At 35.7% G+C, this 19,442-nt stretch overlaps 1 protein-coding gene across 2 annotated transcripts in view; it reads left to right on the top strand.

Annotated features, from left to right (window-relative positions):
• Positions 1–19,442, top strand: part of fbln2 (fibulin 2) — a 48,314-nt gene that overhangs the window by 6,446 nt on the left and 22,426 nt on the right. For both annotated transcript variants that reach the window (XM_052569157.1, XM_052569158.1), the window contains exons 3-6: positions 10,988–11,090; positions 12,014–12,140; positions 12,575–12,764; positions 18,003–18,209. In XM_052569157.1, coding sequence (XP_052425117.1) covers positions 10,988–11,090; positions 12,014–12,140; positions 12,575–12,764; positions 18,003–18,209 — 627 coding nt within the window. The remainder of the gene's footprint in view (positions 1–10,987; positions 11,091–12,013; positions 12,141–12,574; positions 12,765–18,002; positions 18,210–19,442) is intronic.

The raw sequence follows: 19,442 nt of genomic DNA, 5'->3' as shown, positions 1-19,442 counted from the left end.
TTACTGCCAGCAGTAATGCAGTGATTTGTGATCCTGTCTTCTCCTCATTCAAATGTATCTAGGCTCTGTTCACATTTAAGTATTAAAGAGACTCAGAGCCATACGTAGATAACGATAAAGACAGGGCTCTAGAGATTCATTTTTCCCCTCAAGGCTGACACTTACTGAAGGAAGTCAACTCTACATTTAAGTTTGTACTCCGATTTGTTACACACTCTCATAAGGAAACATCACTTTAGTGGCTTTCATCCTGTACCACCAAAACATCATGCTTTTACTGCATTTAAAATATCACTATGGTAGAGTGTTCTACTTGTTTCCATTACTTTAACCAAGGTTTAACTTCAATTTCAATTAGATTTAAGCAAGAATAATAACTAAATTAAACACAATCTTTTATTTTATTTTTTTACTGTTAATATACATTCATCTTTCATTTACAAATTTATAGTCCTCTGAGAATGGCAAAATTTGGGTGGTGCAGGATAAAAGTCACATTTCCAGTTTCAAAACCCCTTCTTCTGAGTGTCACCTCTAACTCTGTTAATATCTAAAAATATATATATTGCTGATATACTACAAAAATAATGCACATAGACAAACTAGTAAAGTTGTGTGATGCATCAAATGCTCAAATGGCAACACAATGGTACTCATCACCACTGGTAATGTATTACTTGAGCTTTAAAATTCCTAATATTCCCTCTCAACAAATCAGCCATGTTTAAACTAGAAAGATGGATACTTCCTTTTAATAATGTTGGCTGGTTTTCCCAAGAGCTGATGCCAGAAAGATTTTGTGGAGAAACAGAGTATGTGTGAGACGCCAATAGATTTGGTGATTTCTGAGATGAATGGCCCCTGTGTTTTAGCCAGAGTCCAAAACATATGGAAACGAACAAACAGATCATTGTGGCTAATGTATGCTTTCTGCATCCTTGAAAATATGAGTTTGTGCTAAGATAAATGGCAGCGATCCTCATGCATAGTGGATTTTATGGTGTTGAAAAGCACATTAATTTGAATCTTGCCCGTCAGCCTCAAAGCCTGTATTCTGCCCAATGTAAATTGCTGATGATTGGCTCTTACACTCGTCCATGAATAAGATATCTCTACTGAGTTCTTTCTATCCATAATACATGCAGATCCAGCTTCAGAATATGACATGTCTTCATATTTTATAGATAATAGTAGTTTTGTGTTTTGCAGCCACAGGTTTCTGAATATAAGAAGACACTCAAAGTAAAATAAGCAAGATACATTTTATTTTTGTGAATGCATTTTGTTTATCATATGTTTTATGCTTTGGTCAATATTTTCCGTCTGTTCGCAACATTTTATTATTTTCCCCTCAAGTATGTTCCAAGTCATGGTTTCCATATATGGCTACCATAAAAATTTTAAGCAGCAAGATTTTTTTTCCTTGCGCACCAAATTAGCATATTAGTAAAAAAGATGATGATGAAACATTTATATTAAACCATAATAATATCACACAATATTACTGTATTTTTTTTTACTGGGATTTTACTGCAGGCTGCTGAATACTGAGGAGCCATTAATATTTAAATGATATGTTTATATGGGGATAGTCATATGCTAATGTGGTGACATCATAACTGTGACACTTTGTGAATGACTTATGTTTACAGCCTAGCTTCCATTGGGAAAAAAACATAGAAATTCACATTTTTTATCGTGCTTGTAGATCAACTTCTGCTGAATAATGTAGATGAGTTGAGGTAAACAGTATGTCCACAGACACGAATGATCAATCATCTGACATCAAGGACACACACAAGGCCGTATATAGGTAGTGTTGTTGTCTGATGGATGAGAGCTTGGAGATTAAATGTCCAACAGAGACTCCAACACACACAGCCCAGAATCACACAAAAGAAATCACTGAGCGAGTCAGTGGATGTCAATCACAGGTGTAGTGTGATCCATTTTTCGCTTGTGATAAATATTACAGGAGTGTCAGAGTCTATTGTGGAGTAGGTTTTTCTCTCCAGTGTTTTTGGCCTGTATATGAAAGATCGAACTGAATGTGAGCTTGCTTCTTTGTTTTTTGTTTTTCATGTTAGACAGGACTGGGACCAGATTGTCATGCTTGTTACAGCTGAAAGAGCTGAGTTCAAGAGTTCTTCATGTGTATCTGGGCCATAAGAAAGAGTTAGATTGGCACATACTTTATGATTTAGAATTTTTGCATCCTATTGTAAAGTTACAAACTTCATAATTATCGGGAAGAAGGAGGCGGGAACTGGCGGACAATCAAATCAAACTTTAATAATCAAATAAACACAAAACAGTGCGGCAGCCCCTCACGGAAGACTGCCGCTCACAAACAAAATCAAAACACTCACTCTCGTCATTCACTGTCGTCACTCCTGTTTTATATCCTTCCATCTCATCCATGGGACTCGAGACCGATGGGTCGAGCAGGTGTCACTCATTTCCAATAACTCCACCGGCCTCGCTCTGTTCCCACAGCTCTCTGCCCCGCCCCACTCACCTAACCTATATTGTATGCATCTGTTTTGTGCATTCACACGTTACAATGTAATTTACTGGTCTTATACTGGAGAATATACTGTTTAAAACGTCAAAAATAGACATATGACATGCAGTCCCTATATATATATATATATATATATATATATATATATATATATATATATATACAGTATATACAGTATATATATTTTATTTAAAGCCAATAGTTGTTAAAGTCACATTTATGATCTGTTGCTACTTGTATTGCTAGTAGAGGTCAGGCAGTATCAGTAGGTGGGACATCACTTTTTTATATCAGACAGTACCATTAAAAAATGTAGGGTTGGTAAGATTTTTCAATGTTTTTGAAATAAGTTGTTCATGTGTAAGGCAACATTAATTTGATCAAAAATTCTATTTAAAATAGCTTTCCTAAGTTGTAATGTAATTGATATTACTGTGACGACAAAGCTGAATTTTAAGTAATAATTTCTCCAGTCTTCAATTAATGTAAAATGATCCTTCAGAAATCACTCTGATATGCTGATTTGGTGCTTATAAACAGTTCTTATTGTTATCTTTGAAAACCGCTGTGCTGCTTAATAGTTATGAGGAAACATTTTTGTCAGGATTATTGAACAAAGTTAAAATACAAATATTTTGTAACGTTATAAATGTCTTTAATGTCACTTGATCAATTTCATGAATTCTTGCTGTTTTTGAGTAGCTAGTATATCTGCTAAAGGTTAATTTTGTCAATTACACAACTGTATAGCCTCAATACTAACAGAAAAAAAGAGGGCCAATGAAAAACCTTCTGGCAAGCAGCAATCAGCCTATGACATTACAGCACAGAGATTGTATCATACCAGAAAATTACAGGCTGCATAGTCTTGGTAATTGGCATGAATTTTCTATGTATATCGGTATGGTATGAAATGAAGAAAAACCAAAAGTTCAGAGCCTTTTGAGAAATATGAGATGCCCTATTAAACCCTGTCCTTTTGCCTAGCGTGACAGGATGATTTGAAGTCACTGTGAGAATACATCATTTCACAGAACGGTTGAAAAAGTCCAGTTATTGCTTCTAGAAGCCAGGCGACTGTGCTGCTCTTAGCAGAAGTGATTTCTCAAATCCCATGGACCCATATCGTCCATACGTTCACAACCCATTCTTTCTTTACTGAAGGTCTCCATCCTGCATTTTTGCTTCAAGTGCACACTCATGTACCAGCACAAGAAAACTGACCAATCATGTGTTTCTGCTCAATGTAGCCCTTGCAATAAAAAAATATGAGTACTGTAGGTCTGTGGGCTTTTGCCAGTGTGTCTTAATGTTTAACTGTCCTTGAGAAATTCTCCTTTATTCTCTCTGCGCCTTTGGTTCTTTTTGTTCCCCCTGAAATATGTGCACAGTTCTCTATTCTGAGCTTACAGACAGAGTAGAAAAGCTGCCATGACTCGCTCTGAAAGAAAAGTATTCAAGAAAGCCTCTGAAGCAGGGCATTTAAAATAGAAACCCCACATGAGATTTTTTTGGGGTGGAGTGAATAACGCCAATTTTTTTGGATGCCAATTTCACGCACATTCACACCAGAGTTTGACTTGTTGGTCAGTTCTGCCTTTGCTTTATTTAAGTTTTTTTAGCTTATCTGGGAATGCAGTTGGACTAGCAGGCTTTCCTCCTTTTGTTTTGTTTCTTTGTTGTGTATTATGCTTTCCATTTCACCTTATTATGCCCGTTCTGCATATTGCCTGGAAAAATCCGGCCATCATGGGTATTAACTGTTTTAAGTTTGATATTACTAAGTAAAAGGTCTATTTCGGAAAATCACTCATGAGCTGCTTTAATGCCATAAGAAATCCACATAGGGAGTTGATTGTATTTTGAAAAGCAATTAAGATAGCGATCTCTTGCAACAATGTGGAACAATGCTGCTCTTAGCAAGGATTTATCTTTCACAATCAATAACCTAACAAAGGGTTTGTTTATTATACAAGAGGTTAGACAAAAAATAGCTGACATTATAGTCTTAACATCTCAAAATAATGATGGAGTATAATCGTGTGAGAAGTAGCTCACACAAGCCTTTCATTATAAAGAACTAAGAGTCTGGCTGACTTTGGTCTTTACAGCTCCTCTTACTTAGCTAGAAGTGCAGTTGTGGACGTTTCTACAAACTATTTTAGCACATATTTTTGGGTGAGGTTTCATATTTCTGATATTATTTAGGTTGTCGATTTGTCCAGATACAGTCATTTTATTGGATGTTGCATTTGTGGCAGGTGCAGCACTGTGGCAGACAGTAATCGTTCCCAGGAAATGAAAAGATTATTGGTTAAAGAATCAGATTATGACAGTAATGTAATTCCATCTGCTGAGTCATACTGTCGGTGTTGATGACTTTATCTGCCTTTATTATAGAACTGAATTTGTGTCCTTGCTTTTAGTATATGATTACTTTTTTTTAATGTGGGGCATATATTAATTATATATTAAGTATTATCTATTATATTTGTTATTTTATATATATAAAAATGATCATATTTTATTATAAAATTATACATATACTTCTTATATTATATATTAAATATTATTGATAATATGCCTATTGACTTGGACCATTAAGACTTTTATCATCTACCATATCACCTTTTTAAAAATATTTTCATATCTCAAATTCAGTTCAGACTTTAAATCATTCCGTTTATTACTGCATAGTATGCAGGAACCATTTGTGTGACATTAGCAGTGATATCGCTTAGCAGAATAGGAAATTACTTGACCTGGAATGCAAGTGCTGGAATGCAGGACTCCAGACTAATTCCTCTTGGTGCTCTTTCATATTAGCAGAAACGCACAGTTCTCTGACACATGCCAGCTACGCCTCAGCCTCTTTCCTGGATGTTCCTTTGTACACAAAAACGTGTTGACGTGTTCCTGAGAGTGATAGATTACCCGACGCGAACAACTCGATAGAGAGCTGAGAACCGGATGGGGATACAGGTCACTGCAAGAGATTAGACGTGTTAAACAAAGAGACTTTGTGTAGAATGTAACCAACAAAGCCCGGGAGTTCATTGTCCCGGGAAATGCATTATGCATCTGAAGGCTTTTAGCATAATTATCAAAGGATGTCTTGAGTATTGTGTCATTTACAGAGGAATGATGGAAGGAGGAGATGCTGAATTTTATAAAGCTAGTTATTGTTATATACATACGTTTACACATTTTATAAGAGTTAACATTAGCAAAGAGCTAAATAATGACTTTCAAATAATGAGGCCTACTCAAATGCTTTCAAATACAAAACAAAATATTTTAATTAATATATACAAGTGTTTTTTATTTTCCATTTTTGTTTTTTAGTTTTTTATCAATTAATTAATGCATTTTTGCTTAAAGGGGAATTTCCAAACAGGATATTGCTTTTCATAGGCAAGATTAACAAAAAATAACAAGGAAATTCATATGCAGCTCAGAGGTCTAAGATAAAGTATGAAGCGCTGTTTGCCATTACAAGTGCGCCAATTGTTATAATGACAGAATGGAAAGGGATGTCCAGAAGATATCATGGTATTGCTTTTGCATTATGTCCATGTCTAATTTCCATTCCACTGTTATTTTTTTCTCAAACCTATTTGTGCAGTGCTTTTCCATTAGTTGATTTAGAAAAACAAAAAAATGGAGACCACTCAACAGGGGTAATGTGAGAATAAGTCTCCTAATTTAGAAGAAATCAATTTTCATTCATGAGCGGAGAGCGGCTCGGCATGCTCGCTTAAAATTGAAAAGCTTCAGGCACTTGTTCAAAGTGCTGAGTTCATAGATATTGTTTATTAAAAAAAAAAAAAAAAAACAGATGTGCGTATGCTGCACATGTAGAAGTACATGGGAAAATGTACATTTGGGGCCCTGTGCTGAAATGCAGCTAGAAATAAAGCCAATGTTCAACGCCCCTACAGTGTTTAATGTCAAAGTGATGTACTTTAGTTAGTTGCCCTGTGTCAGTGTTTGGAAGTGTATTTGTCACCGAGATGTCACACCCAAGCAGAGTGCTCGGATTTTAAATTGTGTCCCCTATGAAGTGACATTTGTCATTAGTCTCAGAGAATGCAGTGAGGTTTTTAATCATTTTGAATAGCCGTCATGTTTAATGTTAGGACGTCCTGGAGATTTTATATGCATCTCCTATACCCTGTTGGTTTGTTTATTCAATATATTGGAAAATATACTTATTTTACCATATTTAAATCCATTCCACAGAGCTCCACCGAAAGTGTCTGGGTCTAGTTAGAAGTGTTTAGTTCCTCAGTGTTCAAACAACAGCGAAAATGTCAGTTTTCTTAAAACACCGGCTTGCTGATGATGTACAGTCTTTGTTTGTTTATGGAATATATCATAATGATGCACGGACAATGTTGATGTTTCTTCGTATTTTGTCTATTTGAACTAACATAGGGGTTCTCATTGAAATTCCTGATTCAAACAGGAAAGGAAAGATTCGACTGGTGCCATTTGATAAAAGTTTAAAACAAAACAGAATAAATATTTTGGTTGTTTAACATCTGTTTTTCTGTGGGAATGAACAATGGATCTCTCATTGTCTGCTTTGGGAGTAAATAACCAAAATCAAGAGCTCTTCAACATGGTTGCCCAGAAAGAGCCAACAATTGCCACTAAGAGGTCAAAATGAGACTCTATGACTAGTCAAAGAGGCGTTCGGTTAACTGAAGTTCAGCTTATGACCTCAAGTTCGTCATCACAGATATGTCATTGAACGCCAGTGGGCCATGAACGCTTTTGAGAAGATTAAAAATGAGATCATTAGGGTGACTGAATCTGCAGTTTGTGGCTGATTATGGCATTTGTGGAACCCAAAAGAGCTGTTCAGCCTTGATGTCAATTTGTAGGTCGACCTAAGCTAATTTGCCATGAGTACCTTTGGGAATCGCTAATGGATTTAATTTTTTTTTTTTTTAGAATGGCGGTTTTGAATTTATGAGAAACATAAGGTTTGTGGTTGACGTTTTTTGAAGAGCTGCTGTTGAACAAATGTGAACGAAACATTAAAGGCTTTTCAAATAATGTTAACCAGATTTTGTTTGACTTGTATAAATACAAAAATAAATATTTTAATTTATTAATTGTATTCAAAATAAATGCTGGTTATTTATTTATATGTATATAAATACAAATATAAATATTTTATAAATAATACATTATACAAGCTGAATTTACAAACCGAACTGCTGTATTTCAAAAATGTTGATTGATTAATGGTTTTTTAAGGAAAATACTGAAATGATCAAACTCCAACTGCCAACCTACTGTTCACTGATTCGATCCAAGGGTTTCACAAATCTCCCTTGTTTTGATCCTGCAGATGTTCTGTGGCCATCTGCGAAAGAAAAAACAAAATCTGTCGAGCTCAGAGAGGACGTGTTTTGAAGAGCGCTTTGTATTGTAACCATCTGCTTTACAGATGACCTAATGATGATTTAACAGAGCAATGGCAACAGCTCGCATTTTAGCACACACCCCTTCAAGTGAACATTTATCACTATATGTTATCTATGGGATGCGTTACAGACAAGCTTCAAGAACTGCAAGATCAATACCGAGAATCAGCAGCTTCTTAGACTTTTGAAAACATACTTGATAAAATCCTTGAGATGGATGTTTTAATGAAGTAAAAGTCTAAACATTAACTTTGTTTAACTTACTGCGCAATGCCTTTATGCAAAATAAGTCTGGGCTTAATGAGAGACACGTGTTACATTTTCTGAGCCTTTACTGAAAAGTGCTTTTACAGATTTCACCATTCATTTGGAGCTGCATATTCCACTGTTATGAATCATCATTTAAAGGGATAGTCAACCCATGAATAAAAAGTCTGTCATCATTTACTCACCCTCATGTCATTCCAAACCTTAATGACTTTCTTTCTTCTTCTGAACAAAAAAAGAAGATAGTTCGAAAAATGCTGGTAAATAAACAGTTTCAGATCTCATTGACTTCCATTGTATAGACAAAAAATAAAATGGATGTCAATGGGACCCGAGACTGTTTAGCATGTGGGTGAGTAAATGGTGACCAAGTTTTCATTTTTGTGTTTACTATCCGTTTAAGCCCACACGCTTTTATGTTGCCAAGGCGTCCATTGCAAATAAGGAACATAACAAGTTTGCCCTTGTACAAATAAACAATCCCCAATACAATTCAAGGCTCAGAAAAAGGCATCACTCAAGTTTTATAGCTGTGAAAGTTAAACAGGAAAGCAGTGTTTGTTTTGTTTTTTCTTTTTTTTTTCTTTTTAGCTGATTGCTGTGAGACATGATTTGTTTTGTCTTGAGGTCAGTTTTTGTTTTCTTCAATGCTCTGGGCTTATATCTAGTCAGTCTTTGTCTCTGGAGACACATTGCAGTTTCCTCTGCTGTATTTAATATATTTAAAGACAAGCATGAAAGGATTTTTAATCATTAAACGATGTCCTAATAAATATTGTAGTATATACACAAGATATGAGGAAGATTCACGCTGAAAGTGAAAATGCCACATGGCTTAATGCACTCGCAATGCAAAGAAAACTAAGAACATATGGTGTTTCTCCATCCTTTTTATGGTTTTGCTTGTGGAACTTGAGGGATTTGTCATAGTATCGGGTTCAGCTCATGATATAAACCTTATATACAGTATACCTACAGTATACACCTTTTTTCTGCATGTAATTTTATCTCGTTGGGCTTTGGAAATTATTATAAAGTGGGAAAGAAGAGATGACAGTATTATGTGGTTGTTGGCTCCTGCGAGCATAATCGAATTAGCCAAAATATTTAAAAAAACAAACAGACAAGGGGTGTGAAGAACTGTGAATGACAAGTGTTGCAGTTTTTTCTTTGACTTCTACAGACACATGGTGCACATTTGACTGAAGTAGTATGTTTTAGTTGTACTGTATATGAAGCCAGTCAGACCTTCCACTGTGTTTACTTCTGTGTCTGTCCACTGATTAGCTATAAATAGCTTAGGGGTCCTATTGTTTCCAAGATATTTAGTACAGATGGAAGTTTATCACAGAGTTCAAAAAGTCACCTGGAACAGCAGATTGTGACCCCTGTCAAGCGTTCCAGGAATCCCAGTGCGCTCTCGGCCTCATGTCACTGCTCAAGCGATAGATCTTCACCTAGTAAATTCATAAATCATGAATGTGTCTGGTTTTAGAGGAGATAGGGGCTAGTTGTCACAATTTTACCTTCAGTGACTATTTCTCAAACTTGGTAAAAGGTCAGTTTCTATATAAACACGTACCTTAAAGCAGGAGGAGCGAGACCCCAAAAAGTAGTACATGTCCGTTCTAATTGGGTTGAAAATGAAGATAATATATAATAAAAGTTTTAATTATTATATAAAAATATTCTGTATTGCTTCTTGATGATAATGATGATTATTATTGTTATTATTAATAATAATTAAAAATACTGGCATATTATTATTGTACTTATACATATTTAATGTAATTATGAAGAATAGTTGTTTGTTTTTCGAAGATAAACTTTATGAGGTCAAATCTTGTTCAGTGCAAAATCTGGGTCTTTAAGCCAAACTATTTGAGAGCCTTTTTTGACAAAAGAAACATATGCAATATTTTCACAGTTTTTACCAGGGTAAATATATATCTATTCCATTGTTTCTATTCAAAGTATTAGTCACACCAAACGTTTGCCCTGAATATTAGCGTTTTCTATAAAGGGGCCTTAAGACTCACACTAAGCTTTTTTTATTCCCCTCGTGTGGTCTGATAGGAAATAACGATCAAGACTTGTACTTAAGGTTATCAAGTCCCCTCTACATTGTCTCTGCACTCGTAGAAGTAATGGGATTTAATCATATGCAATTCATTTAGCCGATTCACAGCATGTCTGACAAGAAAAGTATTTTTTGACTACATTTATATGGTTTTCATCCATCACTCTAGCGAGCTGATTTTATACCCGAAATTTAATCACACAGAGGGATGAATGATTCAAAATGTCAAGTGTTGAAATGAGTCATTACTAAATTCTTGTTTCTTTGTATCACAATTTATTGAAAAGATCAGGCGGATATGCTCCTCGAACTCACTTTCAGTAGCTGGCTTATTGAAATTGGTGCTTTTTAAAGTCAAATATTTGAAGGCTGAATGACGCCTATGATGATGCACATACCATGACAGTGTCCCATCAGCTTTGAGTCAGTCTCTCTGTTTTTCTTTCCTTATACAAAGGCTACAGTTTCGTCTTTTATGCGTTTTCTGTGAATCCAAGTTGGACTTCACGTCTGGCTCGCCTCTGGGGCTCTATCATTGCTGTATTTCTTGTCTGCCTGTCTACCCTTTTCTTGTCAGAAAAGCATTCACTGTAAACTCTGTATTCTTTTGGCTGGTTTATGTAAGCTAAAAAAAAGTGATGTGTGAGATGTTTGTCCTCTTGGCGCTTTCACCTCCAGGATTGGTGGAGAGCTGTTGTGTGGCCGGGCAGAAATGGGCAGAGGAGAACCAGAACTGTAACCGTATGCCTGTCAAAACAGAAGACCTCAACTCTGTGTGTGGGTAAGGTGTCTGACCATTTCTATGCCTTGGTTATGCTCTTCAGTACACCACAGAGTCCAGTTTATTTGTAGTTATATGTCCTCTGACAAGTAAAGTATATGTTGGTGACCCAAAAACCACTGACCACAAGAATCAAAGGCATAATTCACCCCCCAAAAAATAAAAATAATAATGTCATCATTTACTTACCCTCCACCTGTTCCAAACCTGTATGAGGTTCTTTCCTTTGTTAAGCACCGAATAAAATATTTTTAAGAATTCTGGTAACCTCTCTGACTTCCAAAGTGTTTTTTCTTTACTATGGCTACCATCATCTGTTTGGTTGCCAACATTCTTCAAAAAACATTCTTCTTTTGTGCTCAACAGAAGAAATAAACTGAAAAACGAAATCTTCTTCTCTGCATAAAAATAAAATGTAAAAGGCTACTGCTGATTGATCAATTGAAACTAGTTACAATTTTCCAAATATGTGGTCTTTTTAAACCAGGGGTATATTAGTTGAGTATAGTATAATATAATATAATATAATATAATATAATATAATATAATATAATATAATATAATATAATATAATATAATATAATATAATATAATATAATATAATATAATATAATATAATATAATATAATATAATATAAATTATTATTTTAGTCATCACTCTTCAGTGTCAAGTGATTCTTCAAAAATCATTCTAAAATGATGATTTGGTGCTTTAATTTCTTTAAAAAAAAATATATATATATATATATTTATTCTATTTTTCATAAAAACTTTATACCTTTGTTTAGTACTTTTTTTGCTGCCCCTGAGGTCCTCTGCTCTAAATAACAATAAGTGCATCTGACAAGACTTGGTTTGACAGCCTTAGTTTTAGAATCAGGTATGAAATTCTGTTCAAATGTCTTTTGTCTGCTTTGTTCAAGTGTTGTCCAGAGGCAGTGCTGTTCAGGTGCTCTGAGAGACAGCAGGTGTCAGGCCGGCATGAACGCAGCCAGGGCTGGACATGCCTGTGAGGGAAACAGCCCACTCTGCGGGGAAGATTCCCAAACGGTAAGATCTTAAATAGTGGCTGCAAAATAATGACTGTTTTTAACAGTCCACAGAGACCACAAAATAATGACAGAAAAATACCAATGATGTATAATCTCTGTGGGATTCTGCATGTTTGGAAACAGACATTATTTTGGCAATTCAAAATGATTTACAGAATGGTCGAATATTACATGTCCAGGCAAAAACCTAAACATTTTTGTCTTAACAAGCTGTGAACTCAAAAAGAAGCAAGACATCTTGGCTTTATATTTCTATTTTTTAACCCCACCGTGAAATCGTTAACCCTTATTGTTAACACTAAAGTGTGACAAAAGATTTTTCTGATTGGCCTGATATCGCATGACATAAATGTTAACTTATAGTGTGATAAACACGTGTTGCTATGCATGACTGGTTAGGACTTGCAATGCAATTTTTGCTGTTTCATGTAGGATTGCTGTAACTGCTGTGCGCTGGGTCTGCGTTTGCAAAGGGAAGGTAAAGGTTGTGAAGTGCATCAGCACCTTAGCTACCCTTGCGGACATGTCTTCCTCACCTGCTGCGAGGAGGGAGAGGAGGGTCTTGCTCCGCCTACGATCAAGAAAAAACAGAGGCCCCAACCGACCGTTCTTCCTAAGAGAGGTGAAATACTTGTCTTTTTCTTACAGCAGAATGCATGGTTTGCAATGTGTAACCTGTAGTTTATGGCTGATTTCCAGTGGTGGGGTGAGTGAGAGTTCCTATTTTATTTTGACGGACCGATCTAGACGGGCTGTCATGCCAAGAAAGCATTGTGATGGAGACACACCATATGATGTGAAACCACACCAGAACCTGGAATGTCTCGGTTTTGAGCTGCATTTGTAACACAACGTCCCAGTTATCTCTTCATCCCAGTGACTTTTGAGTGTATGTCTTCATATTAACATCAGAGCCTCAGTCGTGATTGTGCTTGTTTGTTTTTGAAGCCCGGATCATATTTGGAAGCATCTGAAGTCTGGCTGTGTCTTGGCATTCAGTTTCACATTCAAGTTCGTCACACTGCTGGCCGAGAGGTTGACATTGATGGATCAGAGGAAAGAAAGATGCCCAGAGCTGATTGGTCAGGTGTCACGTTACCGTTCAGAATAACGTACAAAGATGCTGGCAAGCTGGGCTAAATCAGAAGCAGATGGCAAAGCAGGCTGTTGCCTCTCTGCCCGTGCCAGCAAACTTTCCTTCTGTCTTAAATTGTTCAGCTGACTACTTTCACTCATTTTGGCAGGATTTGCATGGAAACATTGTTCTCTTTCTGGATTTTCTATTTCTAATTGTGCTATATGTTTACACTGGGACAAGAGCTGATATTAGCTTTAGGAGTAGACTGTGTACATTCCAAAAATTGATTTTTGCTGCTTTTTTAATTAAATTTATGAAAATGAGGTAATGCAGCACAATTCTTTTGTCTTCTTAACCTGATCTCATTGCATGAAATGTATTTGGAAAATCGATGTTGACTTGATCCTTTTGTATTGGGAATACTTGAATAATGTTCACTGGAGAAAATCAAGATCCAGACCCACACAAGCACAGAAATGAGTAAAGCTTTATTTGTTTGTTTGTTTGTTCTTTCATTCTAACATTGCCTGTCTAGTTCATTTACAGTAACTTAGTTCTCTAAATTAAAAGACATTTGTTTCATTTTTAAAATATTTTTTTTTCTTAACTTGTTAAATGGCATCTAATATAAAAATATTAAATATATAAAAATATTTATGAGCCATGTTTGATGAAAAAAAAAACATTAAAATGTGTAATGTAAGTTGTAATACATGTAATACTTTTTGGATTTTATTTTAATCAAAAATTTCCAGCCTGTAATTGTCTTGTGGGTAGTACACGTTTGCACTAGTTCGAGTCTCGGCATGTGAACCTCTCTCTTCCAGTTTACTTTCTTCCTTTTTCAAGGCAAAATCCCCTTTGTTAAAAATAAATCTTTGAAAATACCTGCCTGTTTAATTTAATACTCTTCTAAATGAAAATATGTTTTATTATTTATATTTAAAACATAATTTTTTCTTAACTTTTTAAATGCCATCTAATATAAAAAATATGTTAAAATATTTTTATAAAAAAATATAACCCAAAACCATGATAAGTAAAAAGACAAGAACTTAAAATAAAATGCATTAAAATGTTTTATAAAATTAAGTTTCAATACTGTTTTGAAACACAATCAGAGAAGCATAAGCAGTGCGGGAAAAATTTTGTGGAAATTTCCCTCAGTTTAAGCAAGTGCGGGGAAGTTGTGGCCTAGTGGTTAGAGAGTTTGACTCCTAACTCTAGGTTTGTGGGTTCGAGTCTCGGGCTGGCAATATCACGACTGAGGTGCCCTTGAGCAAGGCACTGAACCTCCAACTGCTCCCCAGGTGCCGCAGCTTAAATGACTGCCCACTGCCCCGGGTGTGTGTTCACGGTCTGTGTGTGTGTGCACTTCGGATGGGTTAAATGCAGAGCACGAATTCTGAGTATGGGTCACTGTACTTGGCTGTATGTCCTTTCACTTTTTAAACCAGTTTGTGGCTTACAGCCGAATAAAGTTTTGCAATACTGTCCTTGCTTTTATTCTATCACCCTGAAAGCCATTGTGCCATATCAGTGTAATGGCAGACGCTCATTGCTTAACTAGCACTCCCAGAGTTATCAGCAAAGCCCAAGTCAATAGACCCAGGTCACTATTCCTTTGAATGAAACACAAAACCCAGACTTCACCTCTTGCTTTGTCTCAAGTGGCACATTCCTTTGGACCAGTGCCTTGCTTCCCCTAAAGTGCCTACCTGATATCCTGAGGCAAGGTGCGATTAGCTGTGGCGCGAGTGTGTATATTTCCTTTTCGTGGTGCACACACATGAACTCTAAAATAGGTCCAATTAAATTGCCTCCATAGAGGTACCCGCAGAGATGCCCTTTCTTTTTCTTTTTAAGGAGACTATTGCTAACTACGTAAGCCCTCTTGGCTGCATCAAAGGTTTAGGCGATACAAAAACGGTTGAGAGGTAAGTATTTCCATCAGGCCCCCTGCCACCTCCCACCCGTAACGTGATTAATTATAGCGGAAATGTTTAATCTCTTTCTCCCTTCACTGCATTTACTTTCAGTTAATGACTGTGAGAAATATTTACTTTACACCAGCATGCTGTGGAAGGTGAAGCCGAGTCTGTTTATTATGTTTAGTCAGACGTTAATTGCCAAGTCAGTCGAACGCCTTGCCAAATTGCTGCGCAGTGTTGGAAAGCCTGTTCATTAACTCCGTCCGGTGTTGTGTAGAATTCAGTGAATGTGGATTTTGGATTGATTGAGGTGATTGGCAGATGGAGGACACAGAGGGTGTGGCAGAAACAGCTGGCGGCGGTGAAATGACAGATGTTGACTGGCGTATTGCTTTTATATGTATTATGTTTATGTACAAGTAGTCCTTCATTGCCAAGTCATTCTGGTTGACATCTGGTTAATCCTTCAATCGGAGACACTAGTGGAATCATATTATGGATTATTAAATGACATGAATGCATTATTGAAATAAGTTCAGTTGAGAAACAGTATCGGCTAATCAGCATAGTAGAAAGTTTTATCACAATAAATATATATCATTGAAAAAAATAATGCATTATGTGATGCTTTTGTCGTTTTTTGTTTAAATCTATTGAACATAAAACTATTCTAAGATTATTACTAAGAATAGTATTAAAAACATTTTACACAGCCAGTAATTCTTCGTAATGTTTTTTTTTTCATGAATAAGACCCAATGATTTTAATACATATGTTATATGATGAACAGAGTTTTACATTTTTGTGTTTTATGGGATATTAAGTAAAAATATGGGTGTTATGATCCTTGGATTGTACTGGAGGAAAAATATAGATTTAAGAATTATAAGATTTGAAAAATATAAGTAATGTAAATTTTAAAAAATGAAGAAGTTTGGTTTATAATATTACTTTTATTTAAAGAAACTTTTCTGAAAATCACCTTCCCAAAAGTCCCCCCCAAACCATACTAAATAATATCACAGAGAGGACCCCTGAAGTCACGGCATTCAGATGTCATAAATGACAACTATTCAGGGCTTTCTGAAGGGAAAACAATCATAGCAGCTGTTAATGTCTTTCCAGAAAGAAGTGCTCAAAAATAAATGCTTCAAAGGGCCCTTCAAATCAAACGCTTTCTGTGAATCAAAGCCCATAAGTCTCTCAAAATAACAGTCAATTTATGCTTTTTATGATATGAGAAGGTTAGTTCAGGTTCACATCAAATGGTAGCACTCCAATAAAAAAGAAAAAAAGATTTTTAATTAATTTAATTTTTACTTGTTTAATGTTAAGATAAGAAATTATTGAGGTCCGTACCTATGCTGTCCTGTTAGTTCATTAAATCAAACCTAAACTATCATTAAATACACATGAAACCATGTAAAATTAGCATTGCATTTTAATTTATATTTTTTTTAAATCAAGCTTTTTTTTTTTTTTAATTAAATCCTTGTTTTGAAATACAATAGTAGAGATCTTCTTATTTATTTGTTTTGGCTAATATAAATATTTCATTATTTTACTTCCATTTTGTCAGACAAAGTTTAAAGGATTAGTTATAATTTGCTGAAAATGTTCTCATCCTCAGGCCATCCAAGAAGTAGATGAGTTTGTTTCTTCATCAGAACAAATTTGGATAAAGTTTGCATCACATCACTTGCTCACCAGTGAATCCTCTGCAGTGAATGGGTGCCATCAGAATGAGAGTTCAAGAAGCTGATAAAAACATCCACATGTAATCCAAAAACAGCTTTTCACTTCACAACACTGCATGAAAAGAGCTGTATACAGACCATAAACTCCTGTACACACTGTAGATTTTCTGACAAATCTGGGAGTATTACTGACTAGACACGGAAATACCATGGCTCCATATTCTGCCAGATATGTACCAATTCAGCCATTTGCTGCCATGGCAAATAATCCCCTAAATGAAGGGGGCGTTCACTTCACATCTTTGTGCCTCTGTGCCCTCCACTTTTGGTTCATGTTAAACTGTTTTGGTTGATTTGAAACTGAACCCACCCCTAAACCAGTCAGCTATTGGGCCACTGAGCACACAGACTTTCCTCAAAAGTCATTTCATTGGTAAACTTGTTATTTATCCCACCCAAAAGCCTTATGCATTAACAGCATTTAAAAATACAGCATCTAGTTTGAATGAAAGATTTCAAGCAAATGCAGTAAAAAACACATGAATAGATGTGTCCCAGCACGCTCCTGTGTGCATCCACATCAACCACAGTATCTTCCTCATCTTACACTGAGCTCAACCATTTCTGTCCTCCACAGTGTTCTTTCTGTGTTTGTCTCGGTTAACCTTGTCTCCAGCAACAGCAAAACAACAGTAATGTTGACAATAATCTTTACAGGCTAATAGCCCATTTAAGAAGTTACATCATGTCAGTTTGTTGTTGTTGTTGTTTTCGCCACAACAAGTGATTAAGAGTTTCAGCTGGGCCAGACTAAACCTAACTATTGAACAGTTCCGCTGTTGCCCTGGAAAAGATACACATCATAACTCATAACACACACTGACTCTTTGGGGGGCATTAATCACGATTGGAAGTGATACTGCTAGAGAAACCACTTCTTCTGATACACCAGTAAGACTTTAATTGCTGGGCCGAATTTGTTTTGATTGCTTGTGGATTACTGTGATGTTTTTATCAGCTGCTTGAACTCTCATTCTGACGGCACCCATTCACTGCAGAGGATTCACTGGTAAGCAAGTAATGTAAATAGAGTCACATGCAAGAGATATACAGCAATATCAGCCTTTAAACCTACTATCTCTCCTCTTCCACAGTATCAGAAAGTCAGTTTCCGAAGCAAGCGTTGTCGGTTGAGGAGGTGGATCCTGCAGTTAATTCACTAGAGGATTTGGAGCATGATGACAGGTGCCAAAGACTTGCACCACTCTGCCATCACACCTGCATTAACACCCGTGACTCCTACCTGTGCGCCTGCCTCCCTGGATACACGCTCCTGCAGGATGGTCGCACCTGCGAGCCAGGTAAGATCAGCTCCTCTCTGGGTTCTGATGACTCAGTATACAACAAAAAACATAATTGTGTTTCTTACTGTATACACATACAGTTTTGTATGTGTTAACCATTTTTATATTAAGCAGGTTTAGTTCAGTGAAATATCCTATATGCATAAAAGTTGTTGAGAACCTTCAGGGTTAATGTTATTTCATAGATTCTCACAGCAGAGATCTGCTTCTTTAAAAAACATAGCATATGCAAGCCTCATCTTAATGCACTCAAAACACACACTATCAGCCCTGCATTAAATAGGGGAATTAATCTTAATACCTGCTCAACATCCTGTCTGCACTGTGTGTGTGTGTGTGTGTGTGTTTGTTACTTAGATCTGATCTAGATTTAAAATGACCTCAGATAACTCTTTGTGTGCCGTAAATGCTTTCAGATGCGTGACTGTACATACAGCAGTCGAGTGAACTTTTTTTATGATGAGTCAGTGAATTAGACATCCTAATGTTATTTTTCAAACCTTTGAAGTCTAAGGAACCGAATGAATAATATTAATTCGGTATATGCTATAGCATACATGATTTTACATGCTGGAATGAAGTAAAATTGCCATCAAACATTATCCAAAAATGGAAATTGTTTACTCATACCTCATGGTATCAGTGTTACAATGGTATTACATACTATTTGAAATTCTGTAATCTGGAAAAAAAAAATTTAAATATTAAGAAAATCGCCATTAAAGTTGTCCAAAGTCCTTAGCTATGCATATTACTAATCAAAAATTAAGTTTTTATGCATTTACGGTAGGTAATTTACAAAATATCTTCATGGAGCATGATCTTTACTTTGATTTTTGGCACAAAAGAAAAATCTATGTATTACTTCTATTAATATTGCTGCAAATATACCTGTTCGACTTATAAATGGTTTTGTGGTCATGGGTCACATTTTTCATCTAATATTTACATTTGATTTCTGCTTCATTTCAATTAACTAAAATGAGTATTAGTATTTTTAGTTTTTGCAAATAATAACAAACAATGCATGTTATTTGAAATCTTTTTGAAAATTCTTTTAAAACACAAAACATGATTTTATCCTGAACAGTCTTTTCAATATTATAAAATTAAGGAGAACTGGAGCTGTCTTGCTAGAAAATTTTGAAAAAGCATAATTAAAGTATCCTAAAATATCTTTATATTCCAATCCTATAAGTAAATAATGACAACAGTTCATTTTTGTGAACC

This window comes from Carassius gibelio, chromosome B11 (assembly GCF_023724105.1).
Source record: "Carassius gibelio isolate Cgi1373 ecotype wild population from Czech Republic chromosome B11, carGib1.2-hapl.c, whole genome shotgun sequence".
Lineage (NCBI taxonomy): Eukaryota > Metazoa > Chordata > Actinopteri > Cypriniformes > Cyprinidae > Carassius > Carassius gibelio.
Note: the sequence above shows the minus strand (reverse complement) of the source record. Positions and strands in the feature narration are given on the sequence as shown.